Source organism: Mustela putorius, unplaced genomic scaffold (assembly GCF_011764305.1).
Source record: "Mustela putorius furo isolate JIRA1106 unplaced genomic scaffold, ASM1176430v1.1 tig00000253_pilon_pilon_pilon, whole genome shotgun sequence".
In the NCBI taxonomy this organism is placed as follows: domain Eukaryota; kingdom Metazoa; phylum Chordata; class Mammalia; order Carnivora; family Mustelidae; genus Mustela; species Mustela putorius.
In genome coordinates, this window is record NW_025421329.1 from 6,602,958 (window position 1) to 6,626,339 (window position 23,382).

The 23,382-nt window shown below is 42.3% G+C and overlaps 1 protein-coding gene across 6 annotated transcripts in view; it reads left to right on the forward strand.

The window, feature by feature from the left end:
* CFAP61 (cilia and flagella associated protein 61) overlaps nt 1–23,382 on the forward strand; it is a 285,685-nt gene that overhangs the window by 146,018 nt on the left and 116,285 nt on the right. For all 6 annotated transcript variants that reach the window (XM_013057056.2, XM_004754128.3, XM_004754127.3 and 3 more), the window contains one exon: nt 18,255–18,382. In XM_013057056.2, the coding sequence (XP_012912510.1) occupies nt 18,255–18,382 (128 nt within the window). The remainder of the gene's footprint in view (nt 1–18,254; nt 18,383–23,382) is intronic.

Sequence of the window (23,382 nt, forward strand, 5' to 3'; positions counted from 1 at the left end):
CAACAGGACAGGAATGAAATACATCTGTTAATATGAAGTAGTACTCCTCCATGATGATAACAATAATATACACACAGATTGCAGACCAAGAAGGCCCCTGTGGGGCTGGCTCACTGCCTCTGGCCAATGGAGGAATTAGAAAAACAAAGCTCCATTCATTATGAAGTGATTTTATGTCCATGGATGCACATATTATAAAGCTAACTTTTAGATCTTTTCATGAAAGCTTTTAGATGTTGTATCTTGTTAATAAATTCTAGTTTAAAAATGAAAAAAATAGAAGAGAGACAGAGAGAGGTAAACCAAGACCCAGACTCTTAACTATAGAGAACAAACTGATGGTTACCAGAAGAGAAGAGGGTCGGGGAAGGGGAGAAGTAGGGGATAGGAATTAAAGAATATGCTTGTCCAGATGACAATAAGTAAGGTGATTTTAAAAATAAATAAATTCTTGTTTTAAAAAGTAAGATACACTTTCTTAGAAGATGCAAAAGATTAGGGAAACAGACAAGCCAGCCAGGAACCTAGAGAGGTCATACATTCCCATGGAGCTCAGGCAGATTTGAAGTTTTCTACAATTTAGTAATTTTCATAAAGGCTTCTGAGTTCAATTGTCCTCATTTACACACTCACCAGCTCTGAGGGAAAGTGACATTTGCCCCAACTGGAGGCAAAGGAGCAAGCCAAAGTGCTGGCTACCTTCCTGCCCGCTCTGGCCTGCTCCCTGCTGCCTCAGCCCCGGGGGATCCCCCCACCCCCGCCGCACGTTGCCCCCATCCCAGAGGCAGCTCCAAGTCCTCTGCCTTCCATCCTCACACTGCCGCCTTTCTCTGGGGTCGAAGCTCTTTAAGGAAAAATAAAAACCATTATCCAGTCTGTTGCCTCCAGACCATTAAGCTGAGTCAAGATTACTGACGTCATGATCTCCATGGTAACCAACTTAATAAGCAAGAAAGAAAACAAAAAGGGCAGCTTAAAAACAGGAGAAAAAAAAAAGAGAGAGAGAGAGAGATAGAATAAATAGGTATGGAAGGAGCGTGGGAGCCGTAAAGGTTTTTTATTGCTACTTGTTGGAGATCTCAAACACGAGTCGACAACAGCACGGGCCGTTCCGGCGGTTGGAACCCCTGGTAATAAACGTGAATTACATCCTATACCCTTGCTCCTACTTCTCGCGCTCTTCAGTTATGTCCTGGGTTTTGTTTGTTCTGTTTTTGTAATATAATTCAGTGCGTTGAAATGATCACCATGGTAGTCGTTATAATCAAGGTTTTTATGGCAGTTTATGTGTTTAACTGAAAGGAGCCACGCTGCTAGGGAGCCAGTCTGGGACAGTGCTCTCCCGTCACCCTGGTGAAGCTCCTCTGGCCGAAACTGTCCCCGTTGTCACCTCCATGCACTGACCCTCAGTACGGTGCTGCAGTGAAACCGGAGGTGGTGGTTGATTTTAAGAATTGGACCACACGCTTTCTTTTCTTGTGCCGTTTCTTCCCTTCCCTTCTCCTTCCTTCCTCCCTCTCTCCCTTCCTTTCTCTTTCTCTTTCTCTCTGCTCCACACCCAGCATGGAGCCCAGCAGGGGACTTGAACTCACAACCCTGAGATCAAGACCTGAGCTGAAATCAAGAGTCAGACGCTTAACCAACTGAGCCACCCAGGCACCCCTAGGCATTTTCTATCACAAGTTTTAATTTGTGAGCTGGTCATAAATGATGTCTGATAGTGTCCCATGGAAGTATATATAATCGGCCACTATTTTAATTAGTTTACTAGACAGCCTCCCTCTGTACACACCTGGGTCTGGAATCACACTGTGTCAGTAGGACCCCAACTAGTGGTCCCCTGGGCCAGGTGACTTCTAACAGCTCACCCCTCCCTTTGTGTCATCAATAGGGGGATAGACACGCAGACAGATACACACCTGTGTGATCTGATTCACTCCAAAGGCAGGGGTAAATGCCAGACTCTGAAGGTGTTTGGGTGGCTAGATTCAACTCTATGCCCAGTGCCCTGTCCATGACCTTAGTTCGTCACCCCTTCTATCTTGTCAGGTGTAGGCACCTGACTCTATTCTTCATGAGGATTTTCCTACCATCTCCCCTCTCTAGTGTTTTGCTGTGCGGGGGCTGTTTGTTCTGGAGGATGCTGCTTAGGGCCCAGGAACCCTTGGATCCTCTCAAGGCAGCCAGGCTGAGATCCAGGTTCCCTTGGGCATGAAGTGAGACAGGACATGAGTGGCTTGCCTTCTGGTGACCTGCCCCACTGGAGGACAGCCCACCAAGCCCAAATTCCAAAAGAATCTCCAGGCCCTAAGTATCCAAATGCATCTGTTTATTTTGTTCTGGTTAATTAGGGATTTATTTCAACTATATAAAAATAGACATGCATATAAGAAAAGCAGGAAAGAAACACATACAAAGAAAAAAATAGTTGTGCTGGTGTTAGAGGGAAACTTTTTGTAAAGACTTTATTTATTTGCCAGAGAGAGAGAGAGCGTGAGACAGCATGAGAGTACAGGCAGGGGAGTGGCAGGCAGAGAGAGAAGCAGGCTCTCCGCTGAGCAGGGAGCACGATTCGGGACTCGATCCCAGGACCCTGGGACCATGCATGACCTGAGATGAAGGCAGATGCTTAACCGACAGCCACCCAGGTGCCCCAGTGTTAGAGGGAATTAAAAAAACGAAACAACAACAACAACCAAAAAACAGCTCTGAATATCATCTTTTGCAAAATAAAACATAGAAAAACATTAAATAATTCAATGAAATTGTTCAATTGGTTTCATTATATTTCTCTGCAAATAAAAACAAGAAAGCCTGGAGGAGATGGAAGATGAGAGGTGGGGGAGTAGGGTCAGGAAAACCGCTCTGGTAAAGATCATTTAAGCAAAGACCTGACCTGAGGGGTAGAGGGGTGGTGTGGGGGCCAGGAGGAAGGAGCTGATTTCCCTTCTTCATACCTGTCTGAAACCTAGGCAGTCCCAGGGCCTGCCCCTTCCCTGCACGTGAGGACCTCCACCACCTGGGCACACTCCCATGGGGACACACCCAATGACAGCACTGAAGCTTTGCCTTTGATTTCAGTTATTTTTTTTTTAAGATTATATATTTATTTGTTTGTTTGTTTGTCAGAAAGAGAGAAAGGGAGAGAGCACATGCAGGCAGAGTGGCAGGCAGAAGCTAAGGGAGAAGCAGGCTCCCTGCTGAGCAAGGAGCCTGATGTGGGACTCAAATCCCAGGATGGTGGGACCATGACCTGAGCTGAAGGCAGCCGCTTAACCGACTGAGCCACCCAGGCATCCCGATTTCAGTTGTTTATTTTTTTAAGATGTTATTTATTTGACACAGAGAGAGAGATCACAAGTAGGCAGAGAGGCAGGCAGAGGGGGTGGGGGAAGCAGTCTCCCTGCCAAGCAGAGCCGGACATGTGGCTTGCTTGATCCCAGGACCCTGAGATCATGACCTAAGCCCAAGCCCGAGGCTCAACAGAAGGAGTTACCCAGGTGCCCTTCACAGTTATTTTAAATGAATTGCATGCCACAAGCCCAACAGAGGCAGTTAAACATTTCAGATTTTGTACTTAAACCTTCCTTTTCTTGTTAACCTCCCATAGCTTACTCAAAGCACTACCAGAGCCCTGTGGAGTTGTAACGCCCCTTGAAGCAGTGACTTCTGTTTCTTAATAAAGGATAAAAAACAAAACAACAACAACAAAAAAAACCCAACTCCGATAAGAGTTCAGAATTTCAGGTATCCAAATGATTGGAAAAGATTAAATATTTTCCCTAGATGGCAGTTGGCCTCCTAGGAATTCCTGGGGAGGGCATTGTATCTGTTTAAGAAAAAATGACAAAGTAACTGCTATTTTGAAGGCTTTCCTTGACAGATGTGTAGAGTATAGAAATCTATGTATTATTAAATAATTCTTTATAATATGCTCAAGAATAAGCAATTTGTAAGCCTGTTTACGTTCTCGCCATCTGGGTGCATTCTGTCACCCATCTGTTTCATGTAATTATGTAATTATCAATATAAGGAAAGAATAGGTGATATAATTAACAAGAAAAACCGATCCACACTGAAGAGTAAAAATGACATGCATCTGTTGAATTGCTTTTTGTTTCTCTTCCTTCATTGTTAACTGTTTTTTCATTTCACAGTTGCGTTCAGGCTGTCCCCAGGAGAGCTGTTTTTTGCCATGGCATACTCTCGCGTGCTCTCTCTCTGTCTGTCTGTCTCTCTCACATACACACACACATGAACACACACAGAGTGATTAATAAAGTATCGGGGAGCTGACATAACTTTGAAAGAAATGAGCAAGGTCTTCAAGGTATTATTCATTGATTCTCTACCACTGGGAGAGCCCTGATAGTCATTTCCAGAACACATAATATGACAGCTAGAACTCTAGGAAATATTTAAATTAATTAGTGACAGATGGAAGGACCAGGCCGGGGTGTGTGGCCCTCACACAGGATATTGGAAAGAGAAGCCGCTTTAGAAGAATTCCCCTGCTTGGTACTTTTAATGTCAAGGCTCAAGCAATACGTGGTATTTCATGATAGTACAGCAATCCCAGTGGATTGGCTTACCTTCTGCCCAATCCCACTAGTTAGTCATGCAAGTCGTTCTATCATGTAATGGATGGAAACAATGATGGCTCCCGGGTATTTATGGACAGCGATGCAGACCACGTGGCCACCCACTCCTCTGTCTGCTCGGGCTGGGCTCAGATGCTCTCTCTCCGTGACTTGGGACCAGCAGAAGGGGCACATGTGTGTATTCGTGGGGGGCATTGCAGGGATCTCTCCACTCCTGCTCTCCAGAGGATGGATGTTCCCTATAGGAATTCTCCCCAACAATTAAGGAAGCCCTCACCTTGACCAGACCTTAGATTTCAGTTCTAAGGCACACAAAGAGGGGCAACCCCCTGACCCATTTAGACGGTAGTCCTTACTGGAAATGAAGGCATTGAAATCTCCACATTTCCTTCCATTGATTCAAGATCAGGAGTAGGCCTCCTGATGTGCTGTGCAGACCATCCTGCCCCTCCTTCCAGGGAGAACCCTCCCAGGGCTCTCTCCCCTGCTCCCTGTTCCCTGTGTGTGCATGGGAAGGGAAGGGAAATCCCAGAGCTGGGGGCCCATAAAAACTGCAGAATAACTCTCACCAAGGAGCTAAGCCTCACTCACAAGCTGAGCTAGAAATCTCTTATTCAGTCATTTCTTGACTTCTGCCTAAAGCTATGTTTGTTTGTTTTTTATTAAAGATTTTATTTATTTATTTGACAGACAGAGATCACAAGTAGGCAGAGAGGCAGGTGGCGGGGCGGGGGGGTGGGGCGGGGGGAGCAGGCTCCCTGCTGAGCAGAGAGCCCGATACGGGGCTCGATCTCAGGAACCTGAGATCATGACTTGAGCCGAAGGCAGAGGCTTAACCCACTGAGCCACCCAGGCACCCCTAAAGCTATGTTTTTAAAAACAGTGCCGTGCACCAAACATAAAGCTGGCTGTGTTTCCTCTTGCTAGGTGAGTGTTTCACATATTAAGATGGCGGTGGTTTAATGACCTCTTCTTCTCATTGCATCCCGTGATGGAGCCTCTTGGGCACAATGGCTCCGGCCAGGCCTGGCTTGCTGGTTGACCTCCCATCCCGGGAGGCTTGTGTAGGGGCAGTCACTGACTTCCCACCTCCACTTTTCCGTGATCAGGAAGAAAATAAATCACTAGTCCCACCTAGATTCCTCTCTGTTGCTTTGAAGAATTTTCTTTGATAAATTCTCCATAAAGCAAATAACCATCCTCCAGTCTATTTGTATTTTGAATTATTACTTCTGTGGATTTCTTTTTAAGCCATGGATTCCCAATGAACAAATATATAAGAGAAAATCATTAGGCCCCCCGTAGGGAGAGTATTTTAAAGGAGTAAGTAATAGGGACAAATGTGGCTAGATTTCTCAGGGGATTTGGAGGGTTTTGACTTAATACTTACTTATTTCCTTAATTCAAAGTTAAAATAATTTAATTGCAGCCATGCTGACTAATCCATCAAGGATTTTAAAAGGAAGAATGCCATCTGATTCCTAAATAACCTTTCTTGTGTCATTTCTAGTTTTGAAAAGGTTTTAACAATGATTTCTTTCAAGAAAGATTTCAGCTTATATCTTTGAGTCTTTTTTTTTTTTTTAAGAAAAGGGTATGGGGTGGTGGTTCCTCATGAGAAAATTGTCATAGAAGAGATATTTACATATATATCATATTCAGCTAAAAAATTCAAAATGAAAAAAATCCTTGTATTTTATAAAAACCCTATTAAAAATCATTAAAGTTCAGACTAAGTGGTTTTCACTTAACCCTCCAAAGTGGCATTAATTTTTCAAGTGGTAACTGTTGCTGAAGATGCTATTGTGCCCATGTGATAAATGTTTAATGATTTGGTAGTACATGCATGGCTTAAAATCCATTATTTATTGCACCTTCGCTTCCCTGGCAAAGGTGATGATTTTATAGCCCCAGCAGTCATGCAAACACATTTATACCAAACCGATGACTGATAATAAATTTCCTTACTGTAAATGTCAGTGGGTTTCATGTGTTGCTGCCATTACATCTTGTTTGGAAGCCGAACGTGACACAGTTATGGGAGGCGCCAGATGGTGTCATTAACACCAACGCTGGGACTGTTTACCGCTGACGTGCATGTGAGAAATTAAAAGGGCGGGCCTGTCTTTGCACCGAAGCATGATGTCAGCGGTGCACAGGTGTAAAGACAGGGCAATATGCTTGCCTATTCCCTTCCATCCCACCAAGAGGGATTTCTCTCTGAAAATAGTTTTATGTTTGAATATAGAACAAGGTGAAGCAAAGGGGAACCTTCTCCTGAGGACTCCTGCTTGATTTTGTGCGTGGGGGGGGGTCTCAAGTACCCTGAATTCACACCTGCCATCCCATAGGTGGTTCCCACATCAGTGGCAAGCCAGCTTCTCTTCCAGGCATGGCAAGGCCTTTTGTACTAATTAATTATAGCAGGATTGTTGTTGTTGTTGTTGTTGTTGGTGGTGGTGGTGGTGGTGGTGGTGGTGGTGTGTGTGTGTGTGTGTGTGTGTGTGTGTTGTAATTTCAGATATTTAAATGCTTATTTTGGAAAAGTTCTGTTGAGAGCATGGAATTAGCATTTCTAAAAAGTGTTCAGAATCATTAGGAATTGATTCAAAGAATGAGGAGAAGAAGGAAAGTGAAAATTTTCTGAACTAATTTCTTCCATGCAATGGGCTCATCTGTTCGTAAGAATTAGCAGTGGGATCAAGACCTTGACTTTCCCTGCTCCAAAGTGAAGCATCTGAATGACTGAAATTAGCCTCCAGTGTTTGATTAAAATGTATCTCTGTGTTAACTGGGCAGTGGCCACTCCCATTTATTGTTTGTCAGTTTCTTCCTGTGGCGGTTTCTGCTTAGCTCCCTTCTTTTCAATTTCAAAAGAAACCGGTTTGTTGTCTTCCTTTCTCTTGAACCCATTGATTCTGACCAAATTCCTTTGAACTTTGTTTTTAGCCTTAGCATTCTCCATAGGAATTTGCAGAAAGCCTTCTTCTCTCCAAACAATCATTGTGCATTGCTCTCACAAAAAAGCCTAGGGAAACTTTTGGTGTGCAGAGTTTTTAAGTCATGTGAAAAAGAATACAAACCATTGTTTGCACTGAGTTGAAAGAGATAGACTTAATTCCTTCAAACAGAGGTACAGTTGGAAGTCAACAGGAATAATGAGTCTAATTGAAAGACTGAAAGTGCGCTTACAGGCACACCTTCCAAATGAAAAAGAGAGTCAGGCATTTTAGCTTGCTCCCAGGACAAGCAAGCAAGTTGAAAATCACCGGGGGTGAAAATAAATAGTAAGGAGACAGTGCGACTGAAAAACTGTATCTGGGAATAGCACTCAGTTGGACAGAGGTGCTCAGGAAAATTACTTCTTTTCCTCCATGGTTGTCATTTTCCTAACAAATGAACCAGAGGTCTAAACCGGCAGTGCAAATAGTCACGTATGTGACCTGAGCAAATGGCCTCTCCCCTAGGAGAATGGAAAAGTTCTCATCTTATTCTGTGCCCAGAGGTGGGAGATGGCAGCACCAACACAGCTGGTTGTGGGTTTTCTCTCCCAGCCTTCTCTCTTGACCTCTGCTCCTCCTCTCCCTCCCGGTCTGTGTCCCACTCACCTCCTGGATTGCCCAGGCAGAACCATTCTGCCTTCTCTGGACAGCCTCTGAAAATACATTTATAGAGACTAATCTGTATTTCAGTGGGAGGTGTCACCCTTCCAGACCCTTTTCCTGGCCTTTCCCTCTCACCCAGAAAGTTCTCTCCCTTGTCCATCTGAACATTTATTGTTCCTTCTAAATCCAGCTCTGTTGGCACTTTCTCCAGAAAGACTTCCTTGCCATCCCAGACCACCTAAACATCAGCTGTTTCCAGAATTGCCTAGCTCTGCAAAGCCTTTGCTACCAACCCACAGTATCATGAACTAAAGGAATGTGTGTTCTTTTGATCCACTAAATTTTGGATTGGTTTGTTACATAGCAATGGGTTCCTGACACACTCCCCTTATCACTGCATTTTATGTACTGTGTTTTACTTGTTTATAGGTCTGTCACCTGACTTATTGCTAATTAAAGATGGGAACCATGCTTCATTCTTAGCTCAGCACATAGACCATAGACCAATGTTTGGCACATGGTAGACGCTCAAGATGTATTTGTTGAGTTGACATTGTTGCATTAAGCTCTATGTTAAAGTTTTGATGGCAGAATTTCTGGCATCAGAGTACTGAATGGGTTTATCCTGATGCCCCAAGGCGAGAATCATCTCACATATCCAACTGCCTTCTCCAACAAGTTAGACTGGCTTTGTTGCTAGAATATTGATTTCATTCAAACACTTTTTCCAGGTACTTCTCTGACTGGGGACAAGACACTGTGACATTGTAGCTCTCTGCTGTGTATTTGTCAGTTGTTTCTATAAAAATAAGGGCAGATTCCAGTCTACTTCTAGGATATTAAATGCAAAATACTGGCAAGCATTTCAACTGTTTGGGCATTCCTGATACCACATGTCCCACCCTTTATGATGTGGGATGGAAAGAGAAGGATGACCTGAAAGCCTGTTTCTTTAAGCACCTATTTCTTTAAGGTGTATTCAGACAGATGATACACCACGCATTCTCCACAAACCTTACTCTTACTTTTTTAGACAAGGAAAATAACCAATGATATAGCTGCTGCTGCTTCTTTCTTCTTTGAAATTAACAAAAATCTCAAAGTAAACTTCTCACAGATTATTTCATATATTTCTCGGACTCCTTACATAATTATTAAGACATTCAGAGTCAAATTCTATATTGTAAACATACACATACATGCATTTTTCATTTCATGCCTGAAGAACCATTTTTATCTTCAAATACCTGTAGGAGAATGCCATCTTTTCAGAAGGGCATCGTTTAACAGGAAGAGTGTCTTCCATCACTTTTTTTTTTAATATTTTATTTATTTATTTGACAGAGAAATCACAAGTAGATGGAGAGGCAAGCAGAGAGAGAGAGAGAGGGAAGCAGGCTCCCTGCTGAGCAGAGAGCCCAATGCGGGACTCGATCCCAGGACTCTGAGATCATGACCTGAGCCGAAGGCAGCAGCTTAACCCACTGAGCCACCCAGGCGCCCACCATCACTTTTGAATTTGAGTGTTTGCAAAACCTTTGAGACCATAACTTCATTTGCTCACACACAGGTCTTTTATGGGGATTTAGAAATTGAGAATGATTAAGCAGCAAGGAAGTTTTTCAGGAGCTACATGTGTAATGTATTAGTAATTTGTGCTTTGAGAAAAATACAAAGTCAGGTCGTTGATCCCACACACCATTTCCCTGCCATGGATTTGCTTTTCCCTGTGAGTTCTCACTAGAGAAGTCATTTCTTCCGTTTGTCCATGACACTGTACTGAAGATGATACATAGAGTGCTGAGTGGCTAGAAACATGCCAGGCAAGATTCAATTAGTGTGATGCAGAGGCTCCAAGGACATTTCTAAATGCTTGCCTCGTGGTAGGAAGGAAGGGACGTGGAGCCATTCAAGATTATCTTGGTACACGTGCCAGCATGTCCGACATTGGGGATCAGTGAATCTATGTCTCTGAAAAGCCAACAGGGGATCTCCCTTGCCAATGCTCATATATGCATCAAAGCAATCATACTTCTAGTGATTTTATGAGAGACTTGTTCAGGGTGTTTTCTTAATTAAAAACAAGTGAGTTAATCACTGTATCAAATCTAAGGCACCATCATTTATAAGGTGTACCTTTATTTTATGTACCAGGAAGAAAAAATAGTGGCAAATTAAGCCATGAAACAATGATTTAATGGGAGTCCCAGATAGAATATGAATCAGTCATGTAAGTCTTATTGCTTTGAAATTTCTTTCACCTATTCCAAAAGGAGAAGCAATTTACATTCCCTTCGATAGCACTGTTTCTTATGTGATGCGAATAAAACTTTTGCATGTGTCTTAGCAACAAAATGTAACACAGATACCTACTTGTGGGCATCTGTCATCTTTCATTTGCTCCCATAAAGCACTTGATTGTTGCATTGCAAGAAAATACGGAATTAAGGCTATTCCTCCAATGACTAATATTTGCTTCACTAATATCAAATTTGCACCCTGCTGTTCAGTTTCTGAGCCTTTATGGGAACACAACAAGTGTTCATTTTAATGCCAAATCATACTGTAATCTTTCTGAAAACACTGTCAGTAGCAGTTAAACTCCACACGTGTTGTACACATAATATAGAGAACTCTCCAGAAGTGATGTCAATGACTAGCCATGACCAAGCCACCCACACTCAGGAAAGGAATTGTGTCACTGCTGAGGCCCAGCTGACTGCAATGGTTAAAATGATATTGACTGTGAGGTTGATTTCAGGGATGCCAATGTGTAAGAAAAATGCGCATCCTAGAATTGATGAAATCCAGTGACATCACTCAACTCAACGTCCCAACCCCTTTTTTTTCCCCTATATGAGTGTATAAGAATGGTCACAAGTTAGGGTCAGAGGGTGGCCACAATTTTAACTTTTTATCATGTTTGCAAAATAGTGATAATATCCAGGTGAGGAATAAGAGTATATAAAGGATCATCAGTACAGGAGGAGTAGATAAAAGAAATATAAGAAAAATGCAAGTTGAGTAAATTTACTCAATGAATTATAGTGGCTTCGGGAACTATGGCAAAGACCACTAGTTGCCCCCAATAGCCATTCCTCCCTTTAGTCTTACTAATGGAAACTCAATTTTATTCAAGGCAGCGATGCACCCAATTAGGATTATTTCCCACTCTCCCTTACATTTGACTAGACTGTGTGACTCAGCGTTGGCCACCAAGATGGAGGTAGAAATAGTTGGAGTGGGAATTCTGGGAAGGCTGTGTAAAGGGAGGAAGGCTCCTTTTTTTCTTCTTTCCTCCCTTCTTTCTGCTACCTGGAATGAGGGTATAATGTCTGATCTCCAGCAGCCATCCTGGGCCATCCATGAGGATGGAAGCCTTGCACTGGGATGGGGAATTAGGCAGGGAGAAGTCTGGGTCTTTGATAAGTTTATGGCACTTGCTTCAATAACTCTGGACTATACTTATTTCCAGATTTCCTTTGCATAAAAGAGAAATTATCTTCCATCCTGTTTAAGCCACTGTTTTCTGTTTCAGCTGGGTTTTCTGTCGTATGCAGTCAAGCCCAACCCTAACTGATATAGGAATCTTCTTTCTTCTGCTAGGATTCAATCTCTGTGGGAGTATGCCACAAGAAATCTATTAAACTTCCACTATTTGCCCAGGATAATGGGGAAAATGTAAAGGAATTAAAGGCATATGGTTCTTGAAATAACAATTCTTCGTGGGTATATGTTACTAATAAATCCGCCAAGGCAATACAGTAGCGCTTCGTTCACCTCCCAACTATTTTGTGAGGACCTAGAGTGTACCTGGAGCAGATCCTGCACCACAGCCCACCCTGCCCACATGGCACAATTTGGGTATGCTCTTCTTGTGTGATGAATGCAAGCCAGAAAGTGTCCTTGGTTCATCATTGCCTTCAGCAGATACCATAGGCTGAACAGCTCACTTTTTTTCTGGAGTGCTGGGGCTACGAAAAGTATTGGGAAAGTTAAGAGAATCCTTCATAAAGCAAGGCTCAAAATCACAGCCTCTTCTTCACAACCTCTTCCTGCTTTCCCAGGACAGTGGCCTTGGTGTTCCTATCAGACTCTTGAACACTTGTAATGATTTTAACAGAAAGGCTGGCTTTTCAAAATTTTTATTTTTTATCTGTGAAAGTGATTTCTAACTTATTAGTTCTCTTTTACATGTCTGTACCTCGCTACCCCTTCTTTATTTGGTAAGGGTTGTCATACCGTGCCCCAAAGAGCTCAACTTGTGAACTTGGGACTTCGAAACTAACACGGATATCAATCTGTCATTTGTTTTGATCCAATTGGGAAACAGAAGGCCTCTCAAAAAGCAAAGAGAATGGAGAAGCATAAGGGAAAAATTACATTTATAAAGCAAAAGTGGGCTTATTAAGAATTTCAGAAATTCTATTCCTAATGGCTTTGAATCTCTCCATGTTCCATTTTCTTGCATGGACAGAGCTCCCTTTGAAGTCTTTGGAAGCTTTCTGTAAGAAAAAATATATACACATGGGTGTGGAGCTGAAAATTGAGCTCATTGTTTTGCCCTTTTAAAATGTGTTTTTCGAAGATTTGCCTTTCATATTGCAGACAGGAGAGAGGATGTGCAATTTTACCTTGTGTAACATCTTTGCCTGAAAAGCTCAAAGTATTTGTAGACGTTGTTTAATGAATAGTTCCCATGTTTGCCTGCTGAGGAAGGCAGAGGTTTGTGTAATTTACTTCCATTTTACACCTGAGGAAACTGATATTTAAGGAAAAGAGGCTCAGAATTTCAACCAGTGGCAGAATTAAGAAAAGAAGCCCAAACATTACCACTGGGCTAATGGTGCCCAGTCTAATGATCCTGGAGGTTGAAGGTAACCCCCAAATGAAATGGTACCATTAGAAAAAAAAATCACCATAGATATTGTCATGTTCCATTTTAGTATGAACCTTGCATTTATTATGTAGGATCATTTATATTTATTTTGATTGCTTCCTAGTTTATTGGCCTATTTGTAATCTTAGTAACTTCTGATTTTGGATCTATTACTGAAATTGAGTTTCAATAATGTTTTTGTACTCATTCTAGCTCATTCTAAGTGCATAAGAGAAACCAAATCAGATGTGGAAACACTGAACTAAGGTCTGCGTATATCAGGGAAAATTACATTTTGACCAATTTCGTGTAAACACAAAACAGTTAATAAACATGCAGAAAACACAAAACTGTACATTTCATGTCTCTTGGTAACTATATGTGAATCAGGGCATCAATTCAACTGACTGTGTACATCAATATCATTTCTACTAAAAAGATCCGATTTAATAAGAAGTTGTTCTAATTATAGCTAAGTCATTTGTTTGCTCATTTAAGCAACTGGCTCATTTAAGAACCAGCTGAAATAATTTGGAACAGTGGAAGTTATGTCAACCCTCTTTAATAAGGGCCCATGAAAAAGTTAATGTATCAATTCTTTTGCCATTTATTAAATCTCCAAAAAATGTATAGCAGGAATAACTCAGATAAAATAAGCAAAACAAAACCCAAGCGAAACAAATGCCTCAAAAAGCAAAGATGTAGTTCCTGACCTCAGGAAGCAAACAGTCTAAGTGAAGGGCAGTGAACAAACCAACTAAATTGACAAAGGCAACTAAAACCTCCTCTAGTGGCTCATTCACTTTTAAGACTTCTGTTGCAGAAGCTCACAGGAAATTACAGATGAATAGGTGAGGACTGTATCTTGTGCCCATTTCTGTTCTGTTCTGTTTTCTCAACTCAACTCAGTATCCCCCTTAACCTGACCTTTGTTGTAATTTCCCTCCCCCACCTCAAGCTCTAGAGTTTTCTAGAATTTTCTAACAGGGATATCCCATAATATCATTCTTTCTTCTCCTGTCTGGGGTTGAATGGAAGGTGTGCAGTTTAAACTCATTAGAAGACTCATTGTCAATTTCAAGGAACACTTCCTTTAGCCTTAGAAGGTCTACTTACATACCATATGTGTTTTATTCCTTCTCGCTGGGACATGTTGATCTCTACATTTAAAATTATCCCTTTGTCTGAGGCATCCAGGTAGCTCAGTTAAATGTCCGCCTCTTGATTTCGGCTCAGGTCATGATCTCAGGGTCATAAGATCAAGCCCCGTGTCAGGCTCCAAGTTCCAGGCTCCATGTTCAGTCTCCTGCTTGAGGATTCTCCCTCTCTTTCTTTCTCTGCCCCTCCCCCTGCTCACTCTCTCTCGTGCTCTCTCTCAAATAAATAAATTCATCTGAAAAAAAAAAGTATCCTTTTATCTAAAAATGCTAACTTAGTGTCATTAGAAAAATAAGAATTATAAATGTCTTCCCAAGACATGGAGGTAAGAATCTATTTCCCCCCCCCCATATTGTCGCTGGTTTGGTATGTAATTAAATGGCTTACAGAATTTCATCTCTTTTATCTTTGAAATAACTTACTACCACAAGGCACATTTAATTTCTGTTTATAAAATATGAGTCAGCAAAGAAAGCTTTCTTTTTATTTCACTATTAAGGAAATAAAAAACAAAAATAAAAAAACTAGGCTTCCAATGTGTGGCACATATTTGGTAGATATTCAGACGAAGAAAAGGAAGAGCTCACTTGATTTTAAAAATCTTACATACCTGGTGTTCCCCTCCCCCCGCCCCCGCAACCCCGAAGAAAACCTGTAGTTGGAGGAACAGAAAGGAAGGAAATATTCTGCTTTCCTTCAAAAATGACTTGTACTCCTGCTTATGGGCAAAATAATCCCTTTATAAAGCAGCTGAAGGAGTCTTCATTTGCAGTTGTCACTGAAAGACATTTTCAGGCTGGGAAGAATTTTTTTCAAGGTATTTAAAAACCATCTCTCCCAACAAAAGAAAAATGTGTTTTTTTCAGGTCAGCTCATCATACCTGATGATGAATATGTTTTTAATTAAAGCCTGCACACATGGGTTTACTGAAAATCATTGTGATGCCTGATCACTCTCCCGAGACACCCAACCATCCTTGGTACTGATGGCTAACTCTTGACACCCTGAGGCCACTTTGTGTATTCAGCAGTTAGAAAGGTGATTTCTGAGGCCTGGCAGCTGTTGGCGTGAAAGCTATTGTGTGGGAAACAGAAGCCATTCTGTTCTGTTCCCCAGCCGCCTTTGTATCATTGATACAGGAGCTGTTTCATAAATGGGGTCTAATTCTTTACCAGGGAATTTCATTACTGCCCATGCTACAGTGTTTTTTGTGTGCACTTCTGGATAGCAGAGGGGAATGTCTGAAAATACCTCCTACAGAAGGAATCTTGGAGTAATGACCTCTGTTAAGATGCTGGCATTTTAAGTCTGTTAATTAGACCTGTGATCAGATGCCATCATACCAACATCTATGTTTCCTGTCTTCCTCACTGTAAACCACTAGACCCTGGGCTGGCTAGAGTGAATCGGCTGCCATCCTGCTCATCTTGGAAATTAATTAGCACACAGTACATGGTGGTACCCACAGATACCAGAATAAACTACTTTTCTCAAAAAAATCCTCCTTGACATGTCTTGGGAAATTCTTATCGAGCAGGTTAGAGTGATATTTATTTGAAGAACAGACATTTTTTCACCCAAATGATACATCCATTATTGTCATTTAGAAAATGTGTCAACTTAAGGGATTTTCAGTTGCATATAAAAGAAATAAACTGTCCTAAACAACCAAGGAAATGGGGTGGGCTGCATCTTTCTCCCCAGCTATTTGTCCCTCCCTAGGTTGTGCTCTTGCTGGGTGCCTCTGAGGTTCCTCTCATGACAGGCAGGTCTACTTCCCCATCTTGTGGGTGGTAGGCTCAGCCACACGACTTGCTTTGGCCAGGCTGAAGAAGTATTGACAATTTTCACTTTTTCACTCTACCATTGCCAAAAACGCATTCGCCAGCTATCTCTCATCAAAATAAAGGTAAGAGACATGGAAGCCAAGTTGGAGCCACATCCAACTGAACCCAGCCTTCAACAACAAACTTCTAGCTGACCCAGAGATATGTGAGTGAGAACAAATGACAACTGTTTTAAGCCAGCGCCTTTTGTGGTAGTTTGTTATGCAGCCCCACTGTGGCGATAGCTAAGTGGTATTTGTTTCTCATATAACTGAAGACTCCAAAGGTAGCATGGGCTCCAGATAGAGTTTGAAAGGAATTCCTATTCCACTTCTCAGTGTTTCTCTTGAGGCTTCAACCAGGATGGTTTCCTTCTTGGTGGCATGATGACTAAACAACTTTAGGCTTCACACCTATACCCCAGTACTATCTAGAAGATAAGAGGTTTTTCTTTTTCAAAAGAAAAAGAAAAGTCCCTCAGAAAGTTAAAAATAGAACTTCCCTATCATCCAGCAATTACACTACTAGGTATTTACCTAAAGGATACAAAAATACAGATTTGAAAGGGGTTCCTGCACCCCGATGTTTATAGAAGGATTATCAAAAGCCAAACTGGAAAGGGCCCAAATGTCCATCAACTGATGAACAGATAAAGAAAAGGTGATATACATATATAATGGAATATATAGTAATATAATGGAATATTAGGCAGCCATCAAAAAGAATGAAATCTTGCCATTCACCAGAACATGAATGGAACTAGACTGTATTATTCTAAGTGAAATTAATCAATCAGAGTCCCCTCTATATCAGTCAGAGTCCCCTCTTAAAGATGGAGGCAAGCTCCGTCTCTTCCACAATCCATAGTATGCCTCATTAAAGGTGGGAACATGCTGAGAGGCATCAGCCTCATTAATTATGGAGACTCTAAAGTCTCCAAACATTATATTACATTGGATCAAGACTGTTTCTACCTCCATATTGCTAGGCTAGCTACAGCTAGAGAGAAGAGATTTATCCTCTAAATTTTACATGTTCCTTTGTAAATGGCAAAGCATGTGACCATACCCATGCTACCTCAAGTAGCAGAAGGTGCTCTAAATAGGACTTTACCATTGGACTTTACCATTGGACTCCCAAACTCCTAGTAACTCAGGGTTTTAAGAAATGCAAAATAAACTTGGTCTATTGGAATTTGAAGATGTCTGAATTGTAGGATGAATTAATGCTAATGTAATCAGAATTCAATGGAGCGGGGTGCATTGGTGTGGATGTCATTCCACTGTCTTCTGGCCTCCATTGTTTCTGATGAGAAGTCAGTTGTAGTTCTTCCAGACACAGAGTAAGCATCAAATATAAATGTGTGTTGAATTAATAAATTAAAAATAGAACCATGGTCTTCTGACATGATCTAACATTCTTTCAAGAGTACCCCACCATCGCTTTGTAAAACCTTCCTCTGTACATTTACTGCTTCTACTGAAGCCTCTGCAGGAAAGTGAATCAAATAAATCAACTCAGAAACATTTTTCAAATATGGACATTAAAATGATCACCAATTACTTTTTCTGTTTCTAAGAGTCCTCCCTGACCTCAGATAATCTACAAGATTGACTAACCTTTATCATCCAACATGTTTTGTCATTCAACTAAGATTGTCATTTTACAAATATTACTGAGCCCCTGTGCGCAAGGCACTGTGTTAAGTAGTGTGATGGATCCAGAATGGAAAGAGTTCATACTTGCCTTAAATTACCCAACAATTGCAATCCAGTTGTTGTTCAAGTTTTCAAGGTAATCTTCGACAGAAGGACCCTTCATGAAACTCCAGATTCTCAAGGAGCAACTTGCCTATCTTCTTGTGGGATTATTTTTACATTACTGCTTCTAATCATAAAGGGTTTCAGCTCTATAGGAAACATCCATCAACAATAAGGCAAAAATGATGTAAACCAAGCATCTTGATGTGACCCAGACCAGGTCTTAGATGTAGTCCCATCTTCTTACATTAATATCTTCAATATACCTTTCCCTAAATGTCACCATAGCTGTGCATGGTCACTGTTCAGTCTGATTTGTGGGTAATGTCCTGGTTAAACAACTCCACATAATTGTCAGTCTGGGAGTACAGACTCGACAATATTTTCCTCAAGTCTCTCTTCCTCTTTGTATCTTTTATTACAGTTAAGTTATGCCCTGAACCATACGAACAGAAAACTGACATTGGAACCTAAAATAACTGTCAATGCCAAGATTGTTGTGGTTGGTGCATCCAATGTTGGAATTTCCTTCCTAGAGACGTTGGTATTTTGGTGAGTTGTTTTACTTGATTTCTTTGTTTTTAAAGGAGCTCTTCTCTTCTACACCTGAGATGGTTTCTTGAAAGAAAAAACCCCGAGTTTTTTTGGTCACCTACACACCCTGTCTAGGGGGATTAATGAATCAGTGAAATATTCTAGACCTAAGGTTGGCAAACTATAAGCCCTGGGTCAAATGTGGCTTTACCTGTGTTTGTAAATAAAGTTTTATTGGAGCACAGTCATAGTCATTTCTATGTTGTCTCTGTTTTCTTGATACAGTGGCAGATTTGAGAGGCTGTTTAGCCAGCAGTGCCTAAAATATGTACACTCTGACCCTTTCCAAAGTTTGCCAACCCCAATCTATACTAGTGTTTCCCTTATTGGCTGAATCATAAAAATCACCTACAACATTTGTCAAAGGGTAGATTCCCAGCCCGAGCACCATACCTACAGAATCCAAAACTTCTCGGGATGGCTCTCGGACTCTGTATTTTAGCAGGTGCTCCATACAATCAGGAAGGTTTGGAAATCAATTTTGATACTGCATATAACAAAGAGGCTTTCAGTAATGGAAGATGGGTTGGGACCTTTCTTCTAGCCCCTGCATTTTGGGTGCAAAGGAACAGAGAAAAACCCCACAGGGAAGACTGAGGCCCATGTGTCTCTCCAGTGCTGCTTTATTACACTCACAGCTCTAAACGGGTTTCCTTTCAGAGCCCATTTTCCTAATAGGGGATTCCCAAGGGCTCTCAGCTTCCCCTGAGTAGCTCTCCATCTGCTCACTGAATTTCAGCCCCTCCCTGACAGGTAGAGCCCTCGGTTGTTGTCCCAGCACTTAGGTCATGGTCTGGCATCATCACCACCTGATGCAGGACTCTAGATGACTTGCCTCATTTCTCTCAGACTTGGTTTCCTCATTTATTTTATTTATTTTTTAAAATATTTATTTATTTATTTATTTGACAGAGACACTGTGAGAGGGGGAACACAAGCAGGGGGAGTGGGAGAGGGAGAAGCAGGCTTCCCGCTGAGCAGGGAGCTCGATCCCAGGACCCTGGGATCATGACCTGAGCCAAAGGCAGACACTTAACGACTGAGCCACCCAGGCACCCCTCCTCATTTATTTTTTTCTTTAAAGTCTCACGGATGTCTTAAAACACCCTAACTTTGGAGAACCACAGACTCCTGAATCAAATGAGTCCAGTTTTTTCTAAATCTTTTGCTCAGGATCACATGAGAAATTTTAGTTCCTATTTAAAACTATAGATGCTAAGAGATAAGAAAAAGGTGAGAAACAATAGCCTGCTTCCCCCAACTCCTCCAGAAGCCATCAAAGGTAGTAGCCCAAGCGTGAGGCCTTGGAAGGGGTCAGTCAAGGAAAGGGAGGGAGGAAATGACCCCTAACAGGTGTTTGCCCCTGGTTGATAAGGAGACGAGCTAACCTTGCAGGGTTACTCTGCTCATTTGATATCACATTAACCAGATAAAGATTTTTTTTTCCACTTCCCAGCCTATTTGTTCAATTATCTGGAACATACCCCTAGTTAATCAGAAATAAGTCACATGTCATTATTGAAATCAGCAAGAGAGCTCACATGCTTTAAATATCATAGTCAGTCTATAGCAATCTTTCATTGCAAGAAAGAAATACTGAGAAGCATCTGGAAATATTCGTTTTCACATGTAAATCACACTACAGTTTGAGGGCTTGCCTCGTGCTGAGGGGTCTCTTCTCTTCTTTAAGACTCCAAACAGCAAGTCACATATGACCATTTCTGAATGATAAATTATCTGTGTGGACTGTGAAATTATAGTAGTCAAGTGGTTAGCAAAAACAGGTCTGAAGTCTTCGTTCACCTACATACTTATTCATTACATCTTATTTTAAATGATTACCTGAAGAAATATACATATAATTTTCTTTTTGTGGAATCAACTTAAATTTAATAATGACAAGTAGAAATTTGGATATAAGTACTTGGTTGATTAAATTCCTCAATCAGACAGACCTTTTTAAAGCATTTTAAAGTACTCCTAGTTCTCTGTCATCATTACACAGATTACAGATGCTAAAAATAGACTGGTATCAGTTTACGGATCTTGAATCCTTCACAGAGGAAATAGTTTTCTCATTATTTCCCTAATTATTTTAAATTAGCAATCACCATAGTAACCTACTGCATATTTTACTTTACCAGCTTAACTGCTATTTGAACTAGATGTTATAAATGATTTGACCTGAAATAAAATGGAAATGATCACCAAACATTGACCCCCCAGTGAGGATTAAACTCACGTTTTGGAGGCAAGATTTAGAAAAGTCGTCCTCCTGATGTTTCTGCACTGCACTGAGTCTAGACTCAGCTGGGACACTGTGGTTCCCGGAAAGCCCACGTGAGGCCCAGTACAGCAACCTCTTTTTCCAGAAAATTTGGTAATTCTGTCATCTGGTGACAAAACAGACAACTCTTTGTCCTCACATCATGTACATGCCAAAAAATTACGAAGCATTTGTCTCCTTCAAAGGACACCAAAAGCAGTCGCTACGTACCATCTCTTCCCTTGTGACGTCCTTCTTTCCTGAAGTGCTGAGGCTCTGCTGCGGCAGCTGAAAGGACTTGCTCTAAGTCATCAATTAATCCAGTAGGACGCAGCTCCGAGGGAGGGGGGAATTGTGAGGGTAATGGTTCGGTTTGTTTATTTGTTTTAGTGCAACGTTCTAGCCAGTCCTTAGCTGTTACCCATCCAGTTACATCGGCACAGACACACCTTCTTGTCTGATTGTCAGGCCTATGAGTCACCTGCATCTCCTTGTCCTTGCTAGGGCAAGGCCTCCTAGGCCCCTCGGTTCCCAGTGATATGGGTGACAGGTGTTTTCCTAGGGACACATACCAGCATCCATTGGTGTGTCCCTGTCCTCCCAGTCCTGTTCAGTCCTCCAGTGCTGGGCTGAAGAGTGGCAGTCCTGCTCTCAGAGCTTCCTGCACTCTCCATCTACCCCCCTACGGCTCCTAACTGGGGGTATAGGGTAATTCAAGGTCAGGGTGAGGCTCAGGTCATTTGTAGCACCCCACCCCCAGGGGCCATCTGCCTTGTCTTCTGAGAGTGCTGTGTCCAAGAAAGTGCTGTGTCTGAGAAGAGCCCAGGAGGAAGTTGTGTTTAGGCTCCACACCCCACCCTATGACCAGTATGGGCTCTGGCCACAGGTGTCTTCTGGCCTGTCCCCATCACCTTCCCTGCCAGGGCATGGGCTCCCATGGTGATCACCAGGAGCTGAGCAGGGGACCAACAGCAAGCATGGAGTCAGGGCCAACGGAGCTTTCTTCGGGTAGGGGCTGATGAGGAGGAAACCCTCACTTATCCTGTAGTGTAGACAGCAATGAATTCGAGGGGGGCAAGGCAGCTCTTAAGATATTTTATTGTGAATCATCTGGGTTCTTTAGCATTCCAAGACATTTACATCATGGACCTGAACTGTTTTTAAGTTATGTTTCTCATAACTGATAGGTGGTATTCATTTGGTTGTCCTGGCTCTTTGGGTCTGAAAGTTCTTGGTTTGGACAGTTAAGTATTTCATAGACATTGCCCTTTCGGTACTGTTGGTAAAAAGACTTGTCTAAAACTCCAGTCATGTGAAAGAGCAGAAAGAACTTGGTGTTAGCTGTTAGCCCCCCTCTGCTGCCCACCCGTGCTGAGAGGGTCATGGCAGGGACCACCCCCCCCATGGTGCTGCCAGCCCGAAGGTGTTGTCCCCTAGGAACTCCACCACTTGCATCTGGGACCTGAAGGGAACTTCCTCTTCTTGGATCAACAGCCAGATATGGAGGTGAGTGTCTATCATCTTGTCAAGGAAACGGTGTTTCCCAAAGAAGAGCTTCGCAACGAAGTCTGAAAGCTCTTTTCAGAAAGCAGGAGGCCCTTTCCCACAAAACTTTAGGAAGTCCTATTTTTACCAATCGCTTCACGGACCCAGTGCAGCTCTGCCAAACTCCCCAAATGTCATGCTTTGACTACTTCAGGCTTTCCACTGAAGTACTCCAAAATCATTTTTTAAAGACAAATAGGGAAATGGTATGCCCCCCCCCCAAAAGGAGCAGATGGGGCGCCTGGGTGGCTTCATCGGAGAAGTGTCTGACTCTTGATTTCAGTTCAGATCATGAGCTCAGGGTCGTGAGATCGAGACGTGTCATGCTTATGCTTGTCTCTCTCCTCCTTCCTCTGCCCCTCCCCTGCTCACACGTGCTCTCTCTCCCTAAAAAAAAAAAAATAAAATAAAATAAAATAAAAGACAGGAGCCAGGTCTATAAACTCATCTTAACATTTTGCATCGTTTTTCCTCACGGTGAGGTCTGTGGAGCGGCAGCAATATCATCACAGTCATCCGGGAGCTCACGAACAATGCAGAACCTCAGGCCCAGGCAGTGTCCCTGGTAGAAAGTGGTTCCCACCCCAATCCCCGCCCCCAGCCAAGAATTACACAGAACAAACAGCTCCTTCGCCATCTCTTGGGCATCAGCTCACTGAACTGAAGCAGTTACGGGTTTATTCTGTTTCAGCTCGTGTGTCTCTATGCTTCTGAGCATCATATTATTTACTCCTAATTATGGAGCAGTCCCTTTTAATCCATTATTTTAAAATCCTTCCTAATTAAATTCTGAGGTAAAGAATCTCTCGAGGAGCCTGCGGTGGCATCCTGGGATGCCAGTGACTGAAAGCAGCCCAGGGTGGTGTCCCGATGACCCTTTGTGTGCCTAGAGAAACCCACTCTCCAGTCTCAGAACAGCTGGTGGCTGCAAAGGCCCCAGGCTCACCTTCTCTTCCACTTTCACCACACGGAAGAGTTTTCTCAACAAAGACAACCGAATATTCTCATCGAGGGGGGACATCTCTGCCTTTCTGCCTAAACCCACGTCCGTCATCTGGTTGGGTGGGCTGCAGTGACTAAGGGAAGCTGGGACCGTGGAGGGCATATTTGTGAAGCCTCAGTGGGGACCAGATGAACTTTCCTCCTG